The following is a 23844-nucleotide window of genomic DNA, read 5'->3' on the forward strand; positions in this document are numbered from 1 at the left end:
AACACCCAAGTAAAGCAGGGTATAGAATGAAAGTGTTTATCCCACAGTTATACACTGTGTCAGGAAGTACACAGATGTATAGGGATGAGAGAAAACTGTATGTGGCCTGTTTCTCTCTCCTTCTCTTCCCCCAGTGTAGAATGAGGACAGGCTTTTCCTGAACCTAACTCCGTAATGATTTTTTATCTCCTCGTTGAAGCTCCTTGCCTTCTATCTCCCTTTGTCTAACTTTGATATACATGATTTTCTCTACCACCCAACAATCCCCGCATTAATTTGGTTGAAACAAGATCTGGACTTGGCTCAAGGCTTTCTCTCTCCTAACCTTAGGAGGCGGCCAGCAGGGCTGTTGGTCGCAGCAGGATTCCCTGCAGTAACAACCTGCATATATCTCCTCCCCCCCATGGCTCCCCGAGCATATGGTTAGCTGCATATTCTCTCTTCTACATCATTCATTTTTTTTATCCCTTTTAGCACCTGGGGTTTGCGCTTCAAAGTGTGAACAGGCTTTGATGCAGAACAGAGGCAGAATTTATTTGCTAAAACATGTCTTGGAGAAAATTGATGTGCACAGGATGGCATTCAGCCTTGGGAAGTCTGAGTGGCAACTATTTTAGAGACAGAAAATTTAGGACAAGTTCTTTCTTTGACAGTAACCCTCCTTCGCTTCTGCCCAGGGTGTTTTGTTCTGTTTTGGTGGTTTTTTGGAGGGGGGGGGGGAAGAGGTGGTGGTGGTTTGGTGGGCTTTTTTGCACCCTTCTTAATCACAAAACAAGGGACAAGCATTGGGCATATGCGTTGAACTATTTAGAGGATTCCCCCCCCAGCCCCGGCATTGATAGAAAAGGCTCAGAAAATGTAGGTGAGGATAGTACATCGAGGAAAAAAAAGACTTGCTGGATTTAGGATTTTAAACTAATCCATAAGAACTGTGTTGTTACATGGAAAGTATGGCAACATTATAACGGGCACATACATATTGTTCAGGCACTTGTTCAAAGGTCTTATTTCTCTTTTCAGGTGGGTATTTTGGAGAGAATCAATCACTTGCAGGTACTTAATTTGCTGTATGTATGTACTAATTCCCTTTTTTCCTCTCTAGGTAAAAGTATGGATGAAATTAAGAAGCTGCTGCTGTTGGTTCTGGGATGTGCTGTGCAGGTGAACATTCATTAAAGACTTGAAAAATAAGATTTTTTTGCATCTGTTATTTTTTTCTGGACTGAGAAAATCCATCCAAAGATCAGTGCTGTATGAATGAATCTCCAGCTTGAGGCAGCATGTGAGCTGAAATTGTGAGAAGACACTATAAGTGAATGAAAGAAATGCAGGGGAAAGGAAGCATGCTTTGTGATAGCAGTTATCTCAATTTGTTGCCAAAGCTTAATCAGTCACAGGATGTGTACTCTTGCAACTAAGTAGTCCACTTTGATAACAAAGTGGGAAGAGATAAGCTTTGAACAGTGTTCTTGATATCAAAATGGTTGTTGGTTTATTTTCTTACCGTTTTAAAATACAGAGTGGAACAGTACATATTAATGTCAAACAAATAGATAAGCTAGAAGTTTAAACATTTGCTTAATGAATCCTCATTTCATTTGCATTATCTTTTGATTGAATATTATGTGTAGAAAATATGAAATGAATAGATATTTTGTATATTCATGTGGGGATTTTTATGTGGCATTTGTTAAAATAAATAGACAGGCAAATGTATATGGGAAACTCCCCAGAAATGCACGACAGTTACCAGATAAAGAAATCAGTGTTCTGCCCATCAAACCTCTGTGGTGGTAAACAATAGATGCGTTTTGGGCTAGCCTTTGCTTATAATTGACCTTGTTTGTAGGTCTGTCTAATGTGTCTGTCATGCCTTAGGACACTTGCCCTGCTCAGCTATGTCAAGTCAATTATGTCAGGGCAAAGCTGTCTGCATATGGCTGCTCTGAACTATCTCAGCGTTGCATTGCAGCACAAAGAATAAAGGTCTTATTTGGCAAGCTGCTGTGCATCCTTAGTCCCCATTTATGGGTCTGAGGTTCTTCACAGTGCAAGGAAAGGTTGAGACTAGGAACCAGGCCCCAGAAGGACACTGTAAATGAGTTTAAAAAAACTTTACGTAATGCTTAACTTCTCCGCAATGCAGAGTTGTTACAAGAAGGCAATAATGTTGTTAGCATACAATCACAGATATACAGATAGCAGATGTCTGTCTCTTTTAAAGCCTTAAGTAAAAGATTTACTAAAATCTGTTTTGTCTGAATTGTCACTCATTTTTTTCCAGAATGTTTCGCAACCCCATTTTTTGTCTAAAGCACATGTTGATTTAGTCCAACAAGCAATATTATGCATTGATGTGAATAGTATCGAAAGTGATGCATCTCTTTTCATTGCCAAAACCAAGCAAAATGCAAACAGCAAAGTAGACAGGTTAAATGATGCAATGTAAATGTAGGTTTACATTTGTGCAGCTCCATTAATGAAGCTGTGATGATTTCCTCTGGCTGTTGCCTTGCCTCTTGATCTCATTGCATATTGAACTTGTTTTTAAAGAGCAAACCCAGCAATTTAACTTAGCCTTAATTGTACCGACTGTAAAAAATTTAAATAATTTAATGCATAATTCGGTTCATGCTCCGTATGAAGCAATGAAGTGTTATACCTTCTAGTGTGACAAAGTGTAGATGTTGAACATCTTGTTGTTAGCAATGTGGGGATTTTTTTTTTTTCCCATTTAAATGAAAATTGGTGCAATAAGTTTTAGGGTATGTAGCACTGTTTCAGGGTGTGTTTTCTTTTAACAGTGTGAAAGAAAAGAAGAGTTTATTGAAAGAATAAAACAACTGGATATTGAAACCCAAGCTGCCATTGTGTCACACATTCAGGAGGTGGGACTCACAGTATTGTCTATTTGACTTTTTATCTCTCCCTTCCTTGACTTAACAGGGGTTTTTTTGCTATGAAACATTAATGCTTGGAATTTCATAATGGATTCAGGAACTTCACCATAAAAAAGATTGAATACGTTACTGCAATTAAATTATAAGATGAAAATGATAGGCTCTGGGAACATTACTTGGCTCAGCGGTCTTTTGAAGAGATGCAGTGGTAAATGCTTTGCTTGTCAGTTATAGGCTGTGTAGAAGGAATTGTTGTAAGGATACATGTGTAATATTTCCAAAAAGCATGTACGGCTTAGGAGCTGCAGCGCCCCTTGCAGCAATGGTGTATAGGCACTTAGTCCCCAAGTCCTGTGGTAGGCGAGACACAGGCTCCCCAGTGGCTTGCTTTGGACAGTGGCCTCCAGGCTCAGATGGTCTTGAAAAGTGTACTCTGCAGTTGAAATTGTTTCTGAAGCAAAGTTTGATCCAATGGTGAGTATTTTTGGACTTCTAAAGCTTCTGTAGAAGCAATGAATACAGGTAGGTGTTAGGAACCAGCTTGCTTTGGAGACCCAAAGGAGAGCCATGTGGAAGCGGCCCCAGCTGGGTGTGCCTTGCCCAGAGCGGGCGCTGGCTGCGGCCGGCTGTCAGTGCGTACAGGTGTAGAAAGCCCGATATGCTCAGATTTGAGGAACAAATGGTGAAAGTCTAAGACGGGAACTTTTTTCTTAACACTTAAAAAAATAGTTCTGCTTTAAAAAAAATAAAAATAAAATCGTGATGAACTAAGCACGTGGTTATGACAAACGCAGGAACAGTCTTTAACTGAGATGAGAGACTTGCCTGACGTTTCTGCTAAATGACTCAGAGGAAATCAGTTTGGGTAAGATAGCAGTTGAAAGGTACAGTGCTAGCAGCAACCAGAGGCATTTCTGCTGAAGGCAGCTCCTCCCAGCTCTATCAGCTGCAAATTGAAAATTCATTGAAAGCAAGGCTTCTTCTCAATGAGGCACCAGCCTACCTGTTCAGCGCGGGATCAGTCCCTTCAGATCCGTGTGGTGACCACCTCAGTGCTTGCAGTAAGACAGTTGCATACTTCTAATATGCAAACACATGTGCTATTGATCATAATATGTATCTGATCACTTTTAAAAATCAGCCTTAATAATTATAAAAAAATATAAATACCAGAAATTGCTGGGTAGTATTAAAGTTAAGGTAGTTGTGTTTGTTATTTACAACCTGGTTTTGGTGAAATGTGATGTGTTTTTTAATGGATCAGTAGAAGAACCTGGGGGATGCCGCATATACAGCAAAAAACCTACAAATCAACCAGTGGAAAGACTTTTTTTTGTTCCTGTTCCTAGGTTACTCACAACCAGGAGAATGTCTTCGACTTGCAGTGGCTGGAGCTCCCAGATATGGCCCCAGAAGAACTAGAGTCCCTCTCCAGGAATATGGTTTTCCACCTCAAGAGGCTCATTGATGAGAGAGACGAATGCACAGAAGTATGATGACTTACTTCTCCCATGTAGAGCTCAACGTGAAGCAGCAGATGCAGGCTCCATTCCTTCTCCTGTGTCCTGTTTGTGCACTGGGTTTCTATTTCTTCTACACCTTTCTACTATACCTCTGAAAATCTGTAGAAAGATTTTGACTTTTCCATTGATTCTCACGTAAACACTAGGGTGTGGTGAAATGATTGGTAAAGAGAAGTGGAGTGCTCTATCCATGAAGTGGAGACACCAAAATATTTGAAATCTTGACTTTGTCTTGAGATTTTTGTCTCTGCGTTTCTGCTCAGTATTTGTTTTTGCTTGCCTGTCTCTCCGGTGGTATCTACCGTCATGAGTTCCAGTGTCTTCTCTAGTTTTTTGCAGTGTGAAGATGGCCCTGTCTGTTGTGACTCATCAGTTCCTTTCCCTTCAGATCTCTGGAGGAGGCTTCTCCCGTTCTTTATTTAACCTGTTTATTTTCTGTCATGCTTTTGACTGTGATTGTGTTAGTTAAAAGTGTTAGTTGTTGTAGGTTTTCATGAATTCTCCAAGCAAAACAGACTGCTTATTTTGAGCATTGGAAGGGGAATGTTTCAGTGGTCTGAGCATAGTGGAGATTCCTTTCCTCCTCTGTGTAATGTTCCCTCCTGGCTATCACTTGAATTCTGTATAATGCCAGGCTAATAATTTTCTGCATTTATACATAATTTTTTAGATACTTGAAAAACAATGTATAATTATACTATTTATCTCTTGACACTACATACTACTTTGTATTTCTAGGTCATTGTAGATCTCACTCAAGAGAGAGATTATCTGCAGTCTCAGCAACCACCAAGTCCTCTGAAAGCACCAAGTCCAGATTCTTCACCAAACCCAGCCAACCTTCTTTCTAATGAAGACAAGCAGCACCTTGCAGTTGAGCTGGCTGACACGAAGGCTAAATTGAGAAGAATCCGGCAGGAGCTGTGAGTCACCAGTGATTTGTGCTTCTAGAGACACTTGTATGTTAAAATGCAGGTGCCTGTCAGCTTCAGTACACTGGCCTCCATGCGACCTCTCAGAATCACATCTTTGAAATCTTTTTTTCATAGCAGTAGGAAGCCAGCATGGGTGTTCCATCTTTCTTCTTTCTTAACTGCTCTCTAAACACAGAGCGATGGCTACTTCCATTTATCTTTTTGTGTCTCATCTCTGTCTTCCCCTCTTCAAAATGCTAGCTGCTACCTGCACTTTTAATTATTAGTGGGAAGTCCAGAGGCCAGCAAAGCTAGCTATGGCAGCAGTAGCACCAATGAGATCTAAACAGAGGTACTTCATATAAAAATAGTTGCAAACTCAGACCCATGATATGTGTATGGTATCATGAGAAAAAAACTCTTACTGTTATGAAGCTGTCATGACAAAGAGGCTTTATGTTCAGAATATGCTAGGAGATTTCTATCTTCCTTTCCAGATTCCCAGCAGTGTCCATATAATCAATATTGTTTCAGGAAAAAAAAAAAATTCTTACTAAGATTTTTCTAATCCTTTTCAGGGAAGAGAAGTCTGAGCAGCTTGTAGATTCTAAACATGAAGTTGAGCAGCTCACCCTAGAGCTGCAAAAAATAAAACAAGAGGTAAGAGGGGCTCGTTTTACTGTGACAGCGTTACCTATTTCAAAAAGCCTCTTACAGTGTGAGGCTAAAAATACCTCTATTGCCTATTTTTTAATGAAGAAATCAAGTTACTCCAGCAAGCTGTTTGATGATTATGGCTATGGCATAGCAATGCTACGCTTTCCACTTAACTGGTGAGAGCAGTCTCATCTGTTCAGCTTGCAAATAGCCTAGTAATGCCTGAAGCTTATGCAGCATCAGGCATTAGAAATGTCAGAGTCCCAACAGGCTGAAGAACCTCTCTGTCTAGTAGAGAATTTACTGGCTAGTAGAATTCTCTTACTCTTGAACCAGGGGAATGCTATTTGCCTACACTTAAAATAAGTAAGTAAATAAGTAAAAATAAAGTTTAAAGAACATGCTTTAGAATATTAACTAAGATTTTTCTCCCTGCTTATTCCTCACTTCTCACAGAATATCCACCTGGCCTCAGATGCTCGCTCAGCTCGAGCGTACAGAGATGAGCTCGACTCTCTGAGAGAGAGGGCAAACCGTGTGGAGAGACTTGAGATGGAACTTGTTCGGTGCAAAGAGAAACTTCATGATGTGGATTTTTACAAAGCTCGCATGGAGGCAAGTGAAAATTGCGAGAAAGATTTGCTGAGTAATCCGTAGTGTTTGGCTTTTGTTGTGTTACCAGTTCATGTGTCATTTGTCATTGATCTGACTATAGCAAAACATCAGAACAAGTGGAAATTTCGTAATATGCGTCATAGTTATTGACTTAGCAAGGTTAAAACTTCTTTCAGTGGCAAGAAGGACTTAGTGTACACAAAAAATAAATGCCCATTAGTTTTTAATAAACTCTGCTTAGTTCAGTATTATGTGGCTAAACAGGACAGACCTTCTCTGGATGCTTCTTCTAGAGAATCCAGGCCTTGAAAATTTACTCTTAGGTAAAATGTCTCTGTTCCAGAGTTGTTCCTTTGACCAAACTTTTAAATGTCATGTATAAATTAGCTAAATGAATGTCTGGGTGTTTTTCCTCAGGGGTTTGTAGCAGACGCAACTGTTGTTAAAATGGCTGGGCATTTTTAAGCATGACCTCAGATGACAAATTCTAGCCACCCCCTTTTGCAACTGTTGCTTGTAGTAGAAAGGAGAGAAAATTTGGACCTTACTTAGTGCCCCAAGTACTGTATGTCAATGAGAAATATACAGCTTTGTTCCAGTAGTAATGCCAGTTACTTAGCTTAGTCCCCTGCAGCAATGCCCATCCTGGAATTATTAATTAACATAGGTTGGAAAGGACCTTGGAGACCATCTAGACAAACTCATTGCTCACATCAGGGCTGACTTTAAATTTAGACTGCTCTTATTTTCTGTTGTTTCGGTTCTTTGCGTGATTCTCACCTAAACTTTCAATAATCCACATACGTAACACTTCAGCTGAATTCAAATAAATATCCAGACTTGCTGAGCATATGGAGGTTCAGTAATTGACAACCTCACTATAATTAGATAAAATCCCAGTTCTGAGGTGGAAGAGTGATGTTGAAAATCACATTTGCCAGGCCTCTGGCTGAGAACACAGATCTTATTTCTGCTCTATAAACTCTACTTTGTAGGTGACTCTTTTTCCCTCTCTAACCTGAGGGGCCAGCTAGCTGCTGCTTCTTATGAATAGGTTCACTAAAATGGATGGTTATTAAATGTAGTAATAGACTACAAAAGCCTGTCTTCCCTCTCAGTAATTCCCAGGTTACATGAGGAAGCATGAAGCTCTGGCTTTCTCTGTTTTCCTCCCTCAAGCTGGCAAATCAGTCATGCATTAAGCTGGCACACCAGCTATCAGCGTGGCATCCTGGCATTTCCCTTGTGGCTGTGCACTGGAGTCGCTTAGCTTCTACCTGCTGCTCAGATAAATTAGCTGGAACTAGGAGAGGAGTTTTTTAGTCTTGTCTTCATCTGAGATCAAGGGAGTAGCTATTTCTGTTCTTGAGTTCTCAGCCTCCTTGCTTGTCCTAGAGCCAGCAGTTTCCTGTTCTCTCTGCATGCTCATCTTGGTTAACAGATCATTCAGTAGGGAGACATCCACTTCAGTGTCAGATTTGTTCCAATTGTCCTGACTCCCTCTTCCATGCTGTCAGTTTTTGGTGAAAGTATTGAATGTCAGAGATGAGTGCAGGTTCTCCAAGGATACCTCCCTGAAATACAGTAGTGAGACAAAGAATATTTCCCATTGATATGGCACTTTCCTAATTCTGAGCCGCAGTGTGCCCTTTAGAAAAAGTTGTCACTGCTGTAGGGGCTGAGCTCTTCTAATATGCAGCAGGATTGCACAGCTGTCTGGAGGCTGCTCTGTGGTCTAAAATAGCCAGAGTGTTTCACATTCTCACCACTCCCTCTACCATCACTGAACAAGTCTTGGCACAGCCATGGACCGCCAGTGTTGAGCAGTGGCAGCGTCAGGCAAACTCCACTCGTTTCATGCTGATACATTCAGAGGATTCCACAGGGCACTTATTCTGTCTTTTTTATGGTCATGGAGTAGCACAAGGGCTGTGCATAGTAACCAGTATCCAACTTTCTGTGGTCCCTCAGTTTTCTGTCTTATCTGTCTCAAGTCCTCCACCCCTCCAAAAGAAGGGTTAATGGCTGCAGTCAGTTCAATGTCTGCTCAGATTCCTCCCACTCCCTCAAAAACTGTTTGGCTTACAATTCCAAGTTGTAAGATTTGTGCAGGACTGTAACATGGTAGAGATTTTTGCCACGAGAGAGTACAGTGCTGATTCATCTCATGGCATTTACTGGTTGCGGCTGGCTTCTTAAGCTCTAAGTCTTAAGACCTGAACAAACCTTACAGAGGCACAGCAATGAAAATGTAGGTGCATAAAGTACAGCATAAGCCGCTTTTCTGTGATAATGTGATACCTTAAGGCTCATAGGTTCTTGACAGGGCTGTTAATAAGCCCTTATAAGGGCTTAAGTGCCATATAGTGCCATATACCAATAAGTGCCATATTGGTAAGTGAGAAGAAAAAGTGGGTTTACCTTTGTGCATCAATGCAGAAAGCTATTAAATGAGCACTTAAAAATCGTTTCCTTCTTGTAGTTCACATACACATTTGTTAGTTTGAGCAAAAAACTATGGAATATGCTCTGCGTATGATACTGTGACAAGCTTTAGGAATTGCCAACAAGCTTACAAGTAGTTTCTGAACGCACATAATACAAATCAGGAGTGGCGGCAGGAAGAGATTTAAGGAGCTATTGCAAAAAGGAGTGCAAAAGGACCAAGTCTTTCTCTATGCGAACATAACACATTTAGGCATGTGTGGTGTTTTCCTTCTCTGTATATCTTGACAAAGTTGTTCAGAAATGACATTTTAATTTGACCATCGTTCAAGGAACATGGAGATGACTATGCTCTGGAGACCTTCCTGCTGGGGTGGCTTAACAAGGTCATAACTCTGAATGTGGAGGAGCAGACTTAATGCAGGGCTTCCTCCAAGGAGGTGCTTCTCTCCAATGTAAAGCTTCCCTCTGGCATTCCTCTCCATTGAACCTTGAGAGAGGGGATCAGATTATTTTCCAAGGCCAGGGAGTCTGCCTTGCCCATTATTCCTCCTTCTCACTGCAATCACATTTCCATGCAGGATGACAGGGGAATTTCTGTGAATGTTAAAAAAACCAAAAGCATCTCTTGTATGTTTTCATATAGCTGTCCAAGGCAATGTATGATTGTCACAAGATGTTAACTGTGTCATGGCTCAGCAGGGGCAGCTTCTGAACTGCCAGAAGGGAGGGGTTTGAACTCTGTTTAATAACTAGGTCTGGATGCATGTGCAAATTCTCTAGTTTCAGATTTAAACAATCTGATTGCTACTTTAGTTTCTGAAAATGTTTTCCAGTAGCAACACACCCTGATTGTGCAACCACTTACCCCGAGTTAATTGTAACCATATGAGTACACAATGCACATTCTTCTATAGCTTAAGATAGTTGAATAGCTAAAAAGCTATTTCAAGGCACAGTGATACGGGATCAAACCACAATATGTAATTTATTTTAGAAATTACAAAAGCAGAATTATATATGTTGGATATTAAACCATCACGATTTAAGTGATATAAAACTGTGGTGGGTTGACCCTGGCTGGGTGCCAGGCGCCCACCAAAGCCGCTCTATCACTCCCCCTTCTCAGCTGGACAGGGGGAGAGATATAACAAAGGGCTCGTGGGTCAAGATAAGGACAGTTTAATAAAGTGAAAGCAAAGAAAAACAAATAATATTATTCTCTACTTCCCATCAGCAGGCAATGTCTAGCCACTTGCTGGGAAGCAGGGCTTCAGTACGCGTGGTGGTTGCTCCGGAAGACAAAATGCCCCCTCTTCCGTCTCCCTTTACTTAGCTTTTATATCTGAGCTGACGTCATATGGTATGGAATATCTGTTCGGTTAGTTTAGGTCGGCTGTCCTGGTTATGTCCCCTCCCAAGATCTTGCCCTGCCCCAGCCTGCCATTGAGGGGGGGCAAAAATGTTGGAGAGACAGCCTTGATGCTGTGCCAGCGCTGCTCAGCGGTAGCCTAAACACTGGTGTGTTATCAACACCTTTCTAGCTACTGATGCAGAGCACAGCTCTATGAGGGCTGCTATGGGGAGTATTAACTCCATCTCAGCCAGACCCAATACAAAAACAAAGGGGTTTTTTAATCCCTTGCCTAGTAAATTCAGTGTATTTTAAAAAAAAATCCACAGCCAACTATTTTTACTGTCAATTTAAAAATAAACTCATAGTTACAAAATAATGGTGGGTTTGTTAATTAAAGAAAAAATAAACCTTAATTCCAGTGGAATCACCACTGTCTCATGACCACCACCTGTTGATTATCTAGCAAGTGCAATTTGTAGCCAGATGTATGTTTAGGTCAACTATGTTATCCCAGTGACTTCTGGGAGATGTTAGTGCTGACACGTTTTAGTTAGGACAGTTCTACCTTCCAGGCCTTGAGACGCAACTCTACAAAGCTCCCATGGGGTAATTATTTAAATTATGTGAACTTTTCAATATTAAGACAACCTCAGATCATGGGTATACCAGTGAGCAATGTTGACCAGTGAGCAATGTTGACCTCGCCATAGCAGGCACTTCCACCAGGTTATTAATTTAAGATTTCATCAGAAGTACTTTGAACTGACATGTCCGCCCCTCCTGGGCGCTGGATGGGAAGTGCTTCAGTCCATATATTGCAGCTCCCAGTGATGTGTGGTTTGTACCAGAGCCTGGATATGTGTATGTACTTGGCACGTAGCTTGACTCTTCATGAGACACTAAAATAACTAGCTCCTGCTTGGTAGGCATTTTTGGGGATAGTTCTGAGGCCGTGTTTTTGAGGTCAGACACCACCTTACTTCTTAGGGCTGTGGTCCAGATTGAGTGTGATGATCTAGCAAAGTAAACTCTTGTCATGTTGCTGTTTCATTACAGGTATTGTGGCAGCTTACATGACACCCAGCACATTTTGTGTTGTGTACTTCCTCTGGTCTGTCATCTGTTTAGTGCCAGCCTTTTTAGTTTGCCCACCCTGAAGTGACCCTGTTAGATCAGACTTGGCCCAAAATGCTGGTTCTATAAAATTAGTGTTTCAGTATTATTATTATTTTAGTTACTTGCATACTCAGACGTTTTAATTGCAGTAGTTGAACCACTTCACAAGCACTAACATACTTGTCCTTTTAATGCTACTGTAGTAGGGAAATTTTTCCTCTCATATTTTGCAAGTTGGTAGCTGACTCACCGAGAGATCAAGGGCAATATGGTACTGCATAAGGTAGACTTTCCATATTATGCCATCTACAGTCAAGATGCAGCAAACAACTAAGATTACTTGCTATATAAGGCTATTAAATCATGGCCCCCTGTAGTATCAAAAAGCCAGGGGAGTGGCTGTCATCAGACACTCTTAACTTGTGCTTTACAGTTTTCTTTTTTTTTTTTTCAGTTTTCTTTTTTTTTTTTTTGTCTGTTTTCTATTTTTTCGGTTTTCTGTTTTTCTGGGGTTTTTTCCTGGGGTTTTTTTTTTTCCCTCTTTTCCTCTTTTCCTTTTTGTTTTTTAAATAACTGAGCCACATAAGGCTTCTTAATGTTGATTCTACCCCCAAAAATGAGAAGGTAGTTGCTGACTAAGCAGTGAAAGTGATTTGCTCATGCCTGGTGATCTTTCAGGAATCTACTTGGTTTGGATGTTTGTGGTTTGAGAGAGCAGACATGAACACTGATGTCAGCAGACTTCACATTTTTAAGACAGTTGTCCGGGAATAAACTTGTCAAACCATAAGCATTTCATCCTGCCTGTGTGCACATTTTCTGTTTTTGCATATTTCATTGGAGCAGGGGAAGGGGTGGAGAGAGTAGGGAGGAAAGCAGAGAAAGACAAAAGGAAATTTCTTTAGAGAATCAAATAATCAGCTTCTTGCCCCATTGTAACTCTTCTGGGCAAAAATCCTTCCTGTGTCCATTTAATCTTTTAAATGCTGATATGTTCCTTTCATAGAAAATTCTGTCTCTGACTCAAGACTTATCTGAGGATCAACAAGAGTAAAAGCTAGCAGTGAGGTATTATAACTTGAAATAAGACATAATTTAATAGATGTGTTTAAAATATGACCAAGAATACATGGCCAGATTTTATGCTTTAGACATTTCATGTTTCTGGAGATAAGATAGTTGAATGCACAGAGCTTCATTTGTTGCTCTGCAAGGAACATTCAGAGTGTGGTATAATTAACTTGTTTCTAATGCTGTGGCTACATGAGAATAATAAGTTAAACTTTTATTCAGCAAAAACTGATCCAAAAGCTGTAATGGATAAGCAACATGACTTGTGCAGTTAATGCTCACATGTTTATTGGGGATGGAGCAGGGTGTGTGTTAAGTGATAAGTATAAAACAACTTTTGTTTAAGTGAATTAAAATTCTGTTTATGAGAGAGAGAGAGAAACTTCATCAAACAGACGTTTACATGTAAGTGCACTGAAACAGGGATATGTACATAGTATATATTGATGGATAGTGCTCCCCAACGTGTTTTGAATATACTATAACATCCCTTGACAGTAAATAATGTATTTTGAAACTGGGGAGACTGGGGACCACAGTGAGTTGGCTAAGGAAAAGGTATTATAACAGTGGAATTGGAATTGAACAGTTGTTTGTCTGTGTCGAGTCTCTTTGGTGCACCTCTTAATGTAGCCTCATATAAAGCAAAAGGAACTCCATTGAACATCTAAAATTCAGGAAAAACCAGCAAGAAATATTAGATTTACTTGCATTAATGACACAGATAATTAAACATAGTATCATCTCCCATTAAAATGTCACGTAAAAACTTTTTTATGAAACAGAGAAACGTGTCAAATTTCTTTCCTGTGTGTTGCAATGTCAGTTTATGAAAGTCACGTGGTCTTTGAAAAGTCGGTTTATGTGAAGAGATTGATATTGTTACTTTTTCTCCCTAGGAGTTAAGAGAGGACAATATCATATTAATTGAAACAAAGGCTATGCTAGAAGAACAGCTAACAATGGCAAGAGCTCGTGGTGACAAACTGCATGAATTAGAGAAGGAAAACTTGCAGTTGAAATCCAAACTTCATGATGTAGAGCTGGTATGTCCCTCTTTTTCATTATGCTAATTTTTTGAACTTCTGTTTTTATGCTAGGTCACAGATTCATGTTGCAGAAACCAGTGGAGACAGCCAAATAAATCAACAGTGCTTTTAAAGAGGTTTTTAGTTTGAATTTTGTGTACATTAATTCTTGAAATATTGTAATGATAACAATGTAAATATTACCAATGCTACTTTGTGTGAGACTGATGAATTTAATTTTATGCAAGAAGGTATATCACAATTTTAAAATACAGATTGCCTTCATACATATTGATAATGGAGATGTTAAAATCTATCAGTTAAGTAGAAATCTCTTAGATACAGGAAATGAAATCTACTGTGGTAAATAATCTTTCTTGTTGGAAACAAAACCCCCAGCCATTACAGTGACTTTAAGAATCCATTACTGCTGTAAAAGACACAAAATTCCAAAATTTATTTCTGTGTAAATCAGAGACATGGCTTATTGCTTCATAGACAAGGAAATGTAAGAAGTGGCAGATTATTGTCTACAAACAAAAAACAACATTATATTTTATTTTATAATCCCACTAGAAATAATAAATATTCTTTCATCTCCTGTATTTTACTTAACAGTCCTCCTTTTATCCCACTGTGTTTTGAATTCTTGTAGGTTTAACTGTATAAGGATTTAACTGTATAGGTTTCCCAACAGAGTCTGTTGGAAACAAAGATGTTGAAGGTGCTGTGTGGAGTTATGTTTAATGGCTGATTCAGGGCATTGTAAATGTCATGTGATCCTCCAGCTTTTCCAAAGTGGCTGGTGATTTTGAGTTATGCTTTTCTGGGTGAATTGGTGAAATTTTGGGTAATGCTTTCTGAAAATTTTGGACCCTCTGAGGCACCACTTCAGGTCCCACAAATGCAAATGGCCACAATAGTCACAAGAAGCAACAGTAGATTCATTCTCCAGATCTGTTTTTTGGATATTTTAAAACCCAAATTATGAGGCAGATGGTACTTGCTGATCCATATGACTGGATCCAAATTTGATGTGATGAGTTGAAGAAGCTTTATAGAATTCAAGGTTATATCTGCAGAGTTTCCAGTGTGTCAGTGCATGATGCTACATGTTTTTGAAGAGCTTAGGTGTGGACACAGCTTGAATCCAGCCTGCCTTACTAGCCCTGGTTCGTACTGGCCCAGTCATCACCCAGTATGTTCTCACTCAAGTAACCCTCCCTCCAAGTGTATTGTGGACCTGAGCTGACTCTAAACAGGGCCAGCTGGGTGTCCCTGTACTGTATTCTGTGGCCCACAACAAACATTAAATGCTGTACATATATTTTAATATAAAAGTATACAGTGTTTAAGGACATTCTTCTACCCTCAACGTGTGTTGTGTTTGTAGCAGTTCAACTGACAGAACAATCTTACAGATAAGCTGAATATGCATTTTCATTCATGCGTGTCTTGCACAGGACCGGGACACGGACAAGAAGAGAATTGAAGAGCTGCTGGAGGAGAACATGGTCTTGGAGATTGCACAGAAACAGAGCATGAACGAGTCTGCACATCTAGGCTGGGAACTAGAACAACTGTCTAAAAGCACAGATCTTGCAGATAGTGAGTACCAGCTGGGGTGGCTGTTCTTGTGTTTGTGTTCTCTTTCAGAGTAGACAGGTTGGTTGTCTGAGATGGGAACAGAAGTTGAGTCCGAGCTTGGACAACTTCCCTCATTCAGCCACTTGACTTTGAACTTAGTTTTTCAAAACTTCTAAAATTTATTCATTCTAGTTTCTTTCACTTTCTTTTGAAAGCATTAAAATGTTTTCCTTTTGTTTTGTTTGTCACTCAGAGCGCGACTTTTAAGTAAAATGATAAAAATTTTAAAAAAGAAAGCTTTGTAAATGACAGCAGAAATGTCACACTGAACACTGAATTTTTCTAACTGAATGGCTGGGAGGAGTCTGTGATCTTTAGTATTCTTTAGTACAATTAGTACAGACAATTATCTGGTCTTTAAGTCCCAGGAAGTAGTGTATGCTGAAGTCATTTATTTTTACTAGATACTGAAAAATGTATACAGTTAAAATAACTGGCTGATTTTTTTTTTAATGGTTGATTTGATTTCCGAACTATCACAACATTCATTTCTCTCAAACATAACTTTCAAAATTTGCCTAACCTAAGAGTGGTTTAAAAAAAACAAAAAAAGATGAGATTCTTTCACTGTACTGATGCTTAGCATTTCAGCACTAGACCTTCAGAACCTCTCTGATTAACCAAAGAAGAAGAGAGTAAAAGGAACTGAGAATATCAGTAATCTTCTATATTCAGTAGAAAAAAAAATAGTGAAGGAAGCCTGATTTTGAAAAAACTAAGAACATTAAACTTTGAAACTTCACTATTTGAGTCTTCATTTGAACAAAACTCTCCAGGTGATGCTCCATAAAAGAGACAAATGGGATTTTACCATTCTCAGAAACTTGCCACTTCTAAAGTACTCAGTGTGCTGTATGTAATAGTCCTAATTATTTAGCAGGAATGAATGATTTTCTGAGACTTAAAGACAATGTTAAAGTCAATTTCATATGAAATGTGGTTTTGAGATGAAGGGTAGCAATTATTCCATGTGAAACAGAGTGTTGCTCTTATAATGATTCAGGTGCTGACAGAGAAATGAACAGAAGAATGAGGCTTTGGTGCTGGGAGTTAAGGCTGAGAGGTAGTGAGACTTTTGATCTACAAACATTTAGAGTAAAATAACAAATAAAACTTGCATAAATTTTGTTAGTTCTGAGATTTCAACTTCAGACACTTTTCTATGATCAACATTCTGATAGATGTCCTGTGCCTGGATACCTGGTAGTAAAATATCCTCCCTGATCCAGCATATTCTTGATGAAGTAGCTGTGAAGATAAGCATTGGAACTCACTTTTGTAAGAATTTTTTCCATGACTAAATGTGATCGAATACCTAAGTTTTCACTAGCTTTTGGAAGTGCACCATCTTGCTGTCTTAGCAAACACTTCACAGTGGTTTACTTTCTGCCTCAATTTATTTCCTCTGATGGAAGTATGAGAGGGTATCAATGTATATTTTGCTACTAACATTAAAGATGCTACTAACATGGCTAAAGCAACTTTAAGAAGAGTTAGGAAAATAAGTAACTTTTAAGATGGTTATCTGTTCAGTTACTTGCCTATTTATTAAAGATCTTAACTGTTATCTGTGAAAATGAGTTCTGTTTTTAACAAAGTGTTGATGTAGCAGTCAAGCTGAAATGATAAGGATCTGACTGCAATTATCTTCATACAAGTGAATCTTAATGACCTAGGAAGGGAGATGTTTGTGAATTGGTTAGTGCCACCTTCTGATTCTCATGTTTCAACAGCCAGAAAGTCCTTTGTGTTTGAGTTGAATGAATGTGCTTCCAGTCGCATACTGAAGCTAGAGAAGGATAATCAGAGTTTGCAGAACACAATCCAAGAGCTGAGAGATGCCTCCTTGACCTCCAGAGAGAGCAGCCTAAAGTTTGTGGAACTGGAAAAGGAAAATCAACAGCTTAGCAAAAAGGTAATTTGTTCACAGGAACAAAGAGAGCTCTTTGGGTTTTAAACACAGTGCACACAGGACTGTATGGCATTCCTGAATGATGAGGGATTGCAGGGAATTCACCCGTGTTCCCCAGCAGACTGGGTGTGATTTTTGGCCAGTCTATTTAACTGCATTCTAATATCGGTGTATTCTATTGCCTTCTACTTCACTGCCTACTTACGTGCATCATTGGAGGCAAGTGACTGTTCCTGTTTAATAAAAGCTGTCTTTTAGTACTTGTTTGCCCCTGTCAGATTGTACTGTTGTTGTGTCCCTTTTTGTCATTTTATGGCAGTCACTACTAGGCAAGGAAGCCATGGCCACATTAAACTATTTTGTTTGTTTGAAAGTTTTAATATTATTTCCACGTAAGTGAAATAAATCACACAGGTGAATTCAGGTTAGTATATTTTTAAATAAGCCTTTTTTGCTGTCCATAGTCCTGGATCAGGTCTTTGTCTTTGTCTTGTCCTTTTAGCTACTAGAAGTTCTCTAGTGTCTCCCTCTCCGCAAAGATGTGGGTTCTTTTAATCTTTGTAACAAATATGCAGGTCACTGCTTTTTAAATTTATATATATATCTGTGTTTTACACTCTATTTAATTAACTGTGATTACATTTAGCTCAAATGCCAGCTCAGTGCTTGTCCTTGGGAAACACAGTGCTCAGTTCACCTCCAACCACTAGCTTTATTTTTGTCTGGCTAGTAACTTGCATTCTGAACTCTGATTAATTGAGCTAAGTGCCGGTGGGGAAAGAGAATGCTTGCTAGTCTGAGTATAAAATATGTCCATGTCATTTTTTCCCACATTCCTACCTTTGTTAAATTATCCAGAACATAAGGCTCATTTGTCATTTTCCCATTACCGCTGTAACCTGTGTGTGTGTGAGACATTGATACAAAGATTTCAGTCCTCTCTGGCCTGCCTATGGGCTAACTGAATGCTTTAAAGGACAAGGGGTGAAAGAATCTGGATATGAAATGCTGGTCATGGATTACCAGATTGTAACTAGCAGAGTGCCAGTTTCTCTGCCAAGGAGAACAGGTATCCATCACAGGATCATTCCATCTTCTGGAGAGATTCTTTTGCCAAGTTGAGAGACCAGTTCTGCTGCTTGGCTTTCTTCTGTGAACAAGGAGAACTGCAAAAATTCAGTTCACTGTATTTCTCCTTCCACACTCCTATTTATGACCTGTTATGTATGAGTAATTCACTCCAGCTCTAATTTACATGCTTAAAAATTGAGATCAAGGCATATAAAGGACTCAGCAGATACCTGTGGTGTACAGCAATTTAAGTCACTTGAATAACTGTGGTCAACCTTTGGCTTTGCCCCAGGCACATTCCTGTGGGCACCTCTTGTTATGGCACTGTATTGGTGCCAACAGTTGTGATTCCAGAATTAGCCTGATGTTTTTGATGATGATGAATGTGTTGATGTGGTGGGGTCACCTACAGGTCTGGTAGTTAAATAAGGCAAAAAACAGTAGTGGGGAATGCCTGTGTGGTGAAAGGGGAGCACTGTATTTATCAGACCAGTGAGGAAAAAAATGGCAGGTAAAAAATACTACTATTAAGAACAATTGAAATGCATGAACTCTTCACCAAAGAAACACAGAACATGATGGGAGCTGTTGACTGAGTACCACAGGCCAGTCAAGTTGTTGATGGACTGCACCTCCCGTTCAGGGAGATTTGGTAAAAAAAAGTAGTAGACAGTATTCTATAGTCTGTGTGAGACATACAGTTGTCTCTCAGTGTACAGAGACCTGATACATCATATGTAAAATAATCTTGATTTGAGATGTTTATATTTTTTTTTAATCTTCTTTTTCTCTAACATGTTTTTGTATTTCTCTCACACATGTATCCCCTTAATTAGAGGGTATGCATGTCCACAGGGAGGTGTGCTAGGGGAGAGAGGATGATAATAGGGGAAGTCTCTCTGATTCACTGCAGAATGGTTACTACAGTAGGCAGAGGAGAAGGCAACAGTTCTTAAGGACTGTTAAAGACAAGCACATATAAAGTCACAGGACAAGAGATAAATGTTTTTCTCAAATGTTTTGTGCCTGTAGGTTTTTTTTGTAACTTTCCTGAGATACCCATAGTAAAATCTTGCCTTCCTAAAGTCATTTAACTAGAGTCAGATTTCTTCCACTGTCTGAGACTTTCAAAAATTGTTGTTCGAGTATGCTTGGCTATCTACTGATCTAGTGCTTGGAAAGAATATGTAGCCAGAAAAGGATTTTTCAGATAGTACGAGAGGAGATGATATGAAGGAAAAGTCACATACATATTTTTTTCCTTTCTTGCAAGGTTTTCAGAGGAGTTAATAATAGAAAACCCTCCTTTCAGGCACAGTCAAGTAGTAGCAGTCCAAGTACCTATCTGTTTTCTCTGCATTCCTGACTTCGTGGACTGAAACAAGCTGTAAACAGTAGTTTCTTACTTGCCTCCAGTTTTCTGGGAGGTGCTAATGAAGACCAGCTATTGCTGAGTTACTGAGTTTGTTCCAGCTTTCTCTGAACAGCTCCTTTGAGACTAATGAACCTTAACATGGTTACATTTCTGTTAAGCCGTTCTTATCTCCAATCTGGGCAGCCCCTGCTTGTTTAAACACTTCCTGTAATGAGGCACATGTTGACATAGGCAGAGCCCAGCCTCCAGCTATTTCCCACTTGTAAGAATTATTGTTAATACCTTTTTCATTGACATTTTCCACTGTTGGCAAAGTTCATAATACCGACACAAAAAAAATGAGCTGATACTTGTGCAGAACTGTAGGTGCTCATAGTACTTTACAAGCATAGAAAGGAATACTTCCCGACTTGGGGACCCTAGCTCTCTGAACTTCTTGCTTCTAAATACTGAAGAGCTACTGCTTTTCAGTGCTTAGCGCATTATGAGTACAACTTTCAGAAGGAGGGAGTAAGAAGACAACGTTCATTGTAGGACTGGACCTTATTCACAAATCTTCAAATCCAGTTTTGTCACCTGCTGGGGAAAACAGAGGGCCAACAGAGCACAGGGAGAGGGAAGGTAAACTTGGAAACTCCAGTGCTTTTCCTCTGTTCCTGATTTTTTTTTTTTTTTTTAGTTCTATAGCTCACTGAATTGTCTTAATAACTTTCTCGACATTCACTGGTAGATTAAGGCCATCCATGATGGAGAGGCTGGGAGGAGGCAAGTCCCTCAGAAAGGTGAGCATCAGACTCTTAATCACTGACAACAGGAGCACAACAGGGCCTTCAGGCAGGCAGGTGAAGCATTTCTTACTGCTGTACTTTATATGCTCTCATCTTAAGGCATGAAGGAGAGTCTTGGCACTGTGAGAAAACCAAAACAGTCCATTTCCTCCTCTGAGACTGGCAAGCTGCAGAAGGGAAGGATTACATCTCTCAGCCACAGTCCCCATCTCATTCCTCTCTGGTCTTCAAAATAACTTAAAGTGCAAACAGTCATTGTGTCAAGCTGTGGCTGATCTGTTTTGGTGTGTTCTCCACGCAGATTGAGAAGCTGCAAAATCAAATTGAGAAAGAGAAGCAAAGTAATCAAGATCTGGAGACCTTGAGCGAGGAGCTGATAAAAGATAAAGAACAGCTACAAGTCATCATGGAGACTCTAAAAGCTGACAAAGACAGACAGGTGCAAACTTCACAAATGTAATAGAAAAGTGTACGCTCAGTAGTGGTAATTTAGTGATGTCATTTAGAGCATCTAGTTCTCAGGGAGATAGGGCAATTTGAGAGCTATTAAGTGCAGGTTGAACTTGTTCAAAGGTAGGTAGGTAAAAGGCTTCTTCAAGCAAAAAAGCCCAGCATGCTTTGCTACCTACTGCCTCTATTACCGTAGGGGGATCTTCAGGCTGTTGTAAGGATTTGGGGAAAAAAGCCCTGGATCGTAACTAAATGGGATACCAATTGGTTTTAGGTTGTGCAAATAAAACCCCATTTTATTGCAGAAGATTGGTTTTCTGCCAGCTGTATGTCCTGATTGGTTTAGTTGGGCTTTTTTAAGCCACCCAACCTTTTTTGCTCTATTTTAAACAGATGCTGAGAAAGCATTTATGTCTTCTGGATTGATATTTTAAACACCCTTCAGCTTTTACTACTGTGCTGCAGTTCATGTGCAATGCCTTGAAACTATCCTATTATAGGTTTGTGCAAGGTATCATCTGTATTAATTTGACTAGTGAAGAAAATAGAGACACAGATCATTTGAGACTGGTCTGTATATTTTCAACCTGTATTAAAATCTACTCCCAAGTTTGGTGGGGTTTGTGTAGTGCTTTTCATCTTGAAGGATTCTTACCCAGACTTCTACCTGGGAAACTGCACTTTACCACCAGAGTCCTACATTTCAGTTAGAACTCATACAGACCCTTAGTGGTAAGAATTTATGAATGCCTCACAGGTAGGGCAGGAAGTAAAACCAGAAGTATCCTCAATCATCAGAAAAGGGCAGATTCTGATTTTTTTCAGGTCTAAGTCCTTTTTGATTTTTGTGGATGTTGTCTAGATAAGAATCAAATGCAAATTGCAGTCTAAATCACAATTGCTTCAGCTGAAATTTGACATGTGGAGTAAGTAAATGTACTGTTCTTACAGAAAGTGTGTCCTTAATGAGATCTATAACTGCTATAAATTTTCAAAAGTTTTGGGGTTTCTGACACCTTATCAGAGATAATTTGTGTCTTCAGATCCCAAAGAGTAATGTAAACCTAGACAGAAAGATATTCATTATTAGGAATGATTCCTAACAAAGTATCTTCTCCAAGGTGTTCTCTGAAGATCCCTTCTACTTTCTCCTTCTGCCTCAACCTTCTTAGCTGATAGCAGGAATATAACACTATTTTTAATTTGTTAGAATCGTGGGTTACCAGAGATAACAATTTTTTTCATTAGTTTGGGTTGTTGGTTTTAATCAGGGAAAACTGTTGAGAAATTTGTCTTGGATTAAATGGACATGGTTTTGTTAACAATCATCTGTTTGCTTCAGGACTAAATTATACTGCACTTCATAAGGTAGGTGAGTAACATTTGCATGACTTTTTTATTGTTTATGTAGATAAAGGACCTTAAACAAGAAAATGATCACCTTAATCAAGTGGTCTTATCCCTGAGACAAAGATCTCAAGTGAGCAGTGAGGCAAGAGTAAAAGACATTGAAAAAGAGAACAAGATCCTTCATGAAACAGTTACAGAGACTAGTAGTAAACTGAGCAAGGTGGAGTTTGAGAAGAAACAATTGCAAAAGGATTTTGACCAGGTTAAAGAAAAAGTGGAAAGAGTGGAAGAAATGGAAAAAGAGCTCCATCGGCTGGAGAGGGAGAATGAACAGCTCACAAAGAAGGCAGCAGCGATGAAAATAGTGACAGAAAAAGTGGAAGTTCTCGAGCAGGAGAATGGGGATCTGGAAGTGGAAAACAGGAAGCTAAGAAAATCCCTGGACACATTACAGAATATTTCCATCCGTCTTGGGGACCTGGAAAGGGACAACAAACAATTGGATGAAGAAAATCTGGAGCTTAGGAAAGTAGTGGAGACCATGAGATTTACCAGCACTAAAATGGCACAAATAGAAGCAGAAAATAAAGATTTGGAGAGGGAGAAAGAGGACTTAAGAAAGAATGTGGAAATGTTAAAAGCGATGAGCAAGAAATCAGAGAGGCTGGAGCTAAGCTATCAGAGTGTCAACTCTGAAAACCAGAGACTTCAGCAAATCGTGGAGAACAGCAGCAAAAAGATCCAGGAGTTAGAAAAAGAAGTACAGGGAATGGAGAGTGAAAATCAGGTCCTCCAGAGGAACCTTGAGGAGCTAAAGATTTCTGCCAAACGGTTAGAGAGGTTAGAAAATGAGAACAAAGCCCTAGAACAAGAAATGTCTCAGCTTGAGAAAGACAAAAAAATGCTAGAGAAAGAAACAAAAAGGCTTTGGCAGCAGGTGGAGCTGAAAGATGCTATTTTGGATGATAGTACAGTAAAGTTGGCAGTTGCTGAGAAAGAAAACAAGACGTTAGAAAAGGAAATTGCTCGATTCAGAGATTCAGCTAATAAGCTGAAAGAATTTGAAAAGGACAATAAAGATCTCATAAAGCAAGTTACAATTGATAAAAGAACACTAGCTACATTGAGAGAGGTAAGCAAAATAGTACCACTGGTTTCAATATGATGCTACTTTTTATTTCAGCTCTGTGAAGTACCAAAAGGAGACATCTGTTCCATGTCTATTTAATACATGAGCCAGGAGATCTTCACAGCCTTAACAGTCAGTCATCACTTGGTAGTGTTGCCTTGGAAAGTGGAACCTGCTAAAAACTGCAATGTACCGCTTTGTGTCCACAAACATAATGTCTCCAAATGACATCTTTTTTCATGCAGAATAGGGTTTTAACACAGCTCCCACATGGTAGCTGTAAAACAAAGACTTTGATACTTTCACTAACCCTGTGACCACAAAATTGTTTGCTAACATGAGAGCTCCAGCAGGGGAGATTGACTCTTAAGCCTAGAAATTAGAGCACTTGTTGAGGATACATTAACATCGCTGTTCTAAAACGGACTTAGCTAAAACAAGAACCATCCCAGATGACCAACCTAACCCTTTCAATAACAGCTGCACCAAGTTTTTG

At 39.5% G+C, this 23844-nt stretch overlaps 1 protein-coding gene across 11 annotated transcripts in view; it reads left to right on the forward strand.

Moving 5' to 3' along the window:
- Nucleotides 1-23844, forward strand: part of CCDC88C (coiled-coil domain containing 88C) — a 101759-nt gene that overhangs the window by 51233 nt on the left and 26682 nt on the right. For all 11 annotated transcript variants that reach the window (XR_005933674.1, XM_030041252.2, XM_030041261.2 and 8 more), the window contains 11 exons: nt 1103-1161; nt 2805-2888; nt 4250-4390; nt 5162-5346; nt 5916-5997; nt 6451-6609; nt 13498-13644; nt 15090-15234; nt 17007-17188; nt 20721-20858; nt 22281-23351. Coding sequence is in view for 10 of the 11 variants with exons in the window: in XM_030041252.2 (XP_029897112.1) it covers nt 1103-1161; nt 2805-2888; nt 4250-4390; nt 5162-5346; nt 5916-5997; nt 6451-6609; nt 13498-13644; nt 15090-15234; nt 17007-17188; nt 20721-20858; nt 22281-23351 (2393 nt within the window). In the remaining variant the exon portion in view is untranslated. The remainder of the gene's footprint in view (nt 1-1102; nt 1162-2804; nt 2889-4249; nt 4391-5161; nt 5347-5915; nt 5998-6450; nt 6610-13497; nt 13645-15089; nt 15235-17006; nt 17189-20720; nt 20859-22280; nt 23352-23844) is intronic.

This window comes from Aquila chrysaetos, chromosome 2, assembly GCF_900496995.4.
Source record: "Aquila chrysaetos chrysaetos chromosome 2, bAquChr1.4, whole genome shotgun sequence".
Lineage (NCBI taxonomy): Eukaryota > Metazoa > Chordata > Aves > Accipitriformes > Accipitridae > Aquila > Aquila chrysaetos.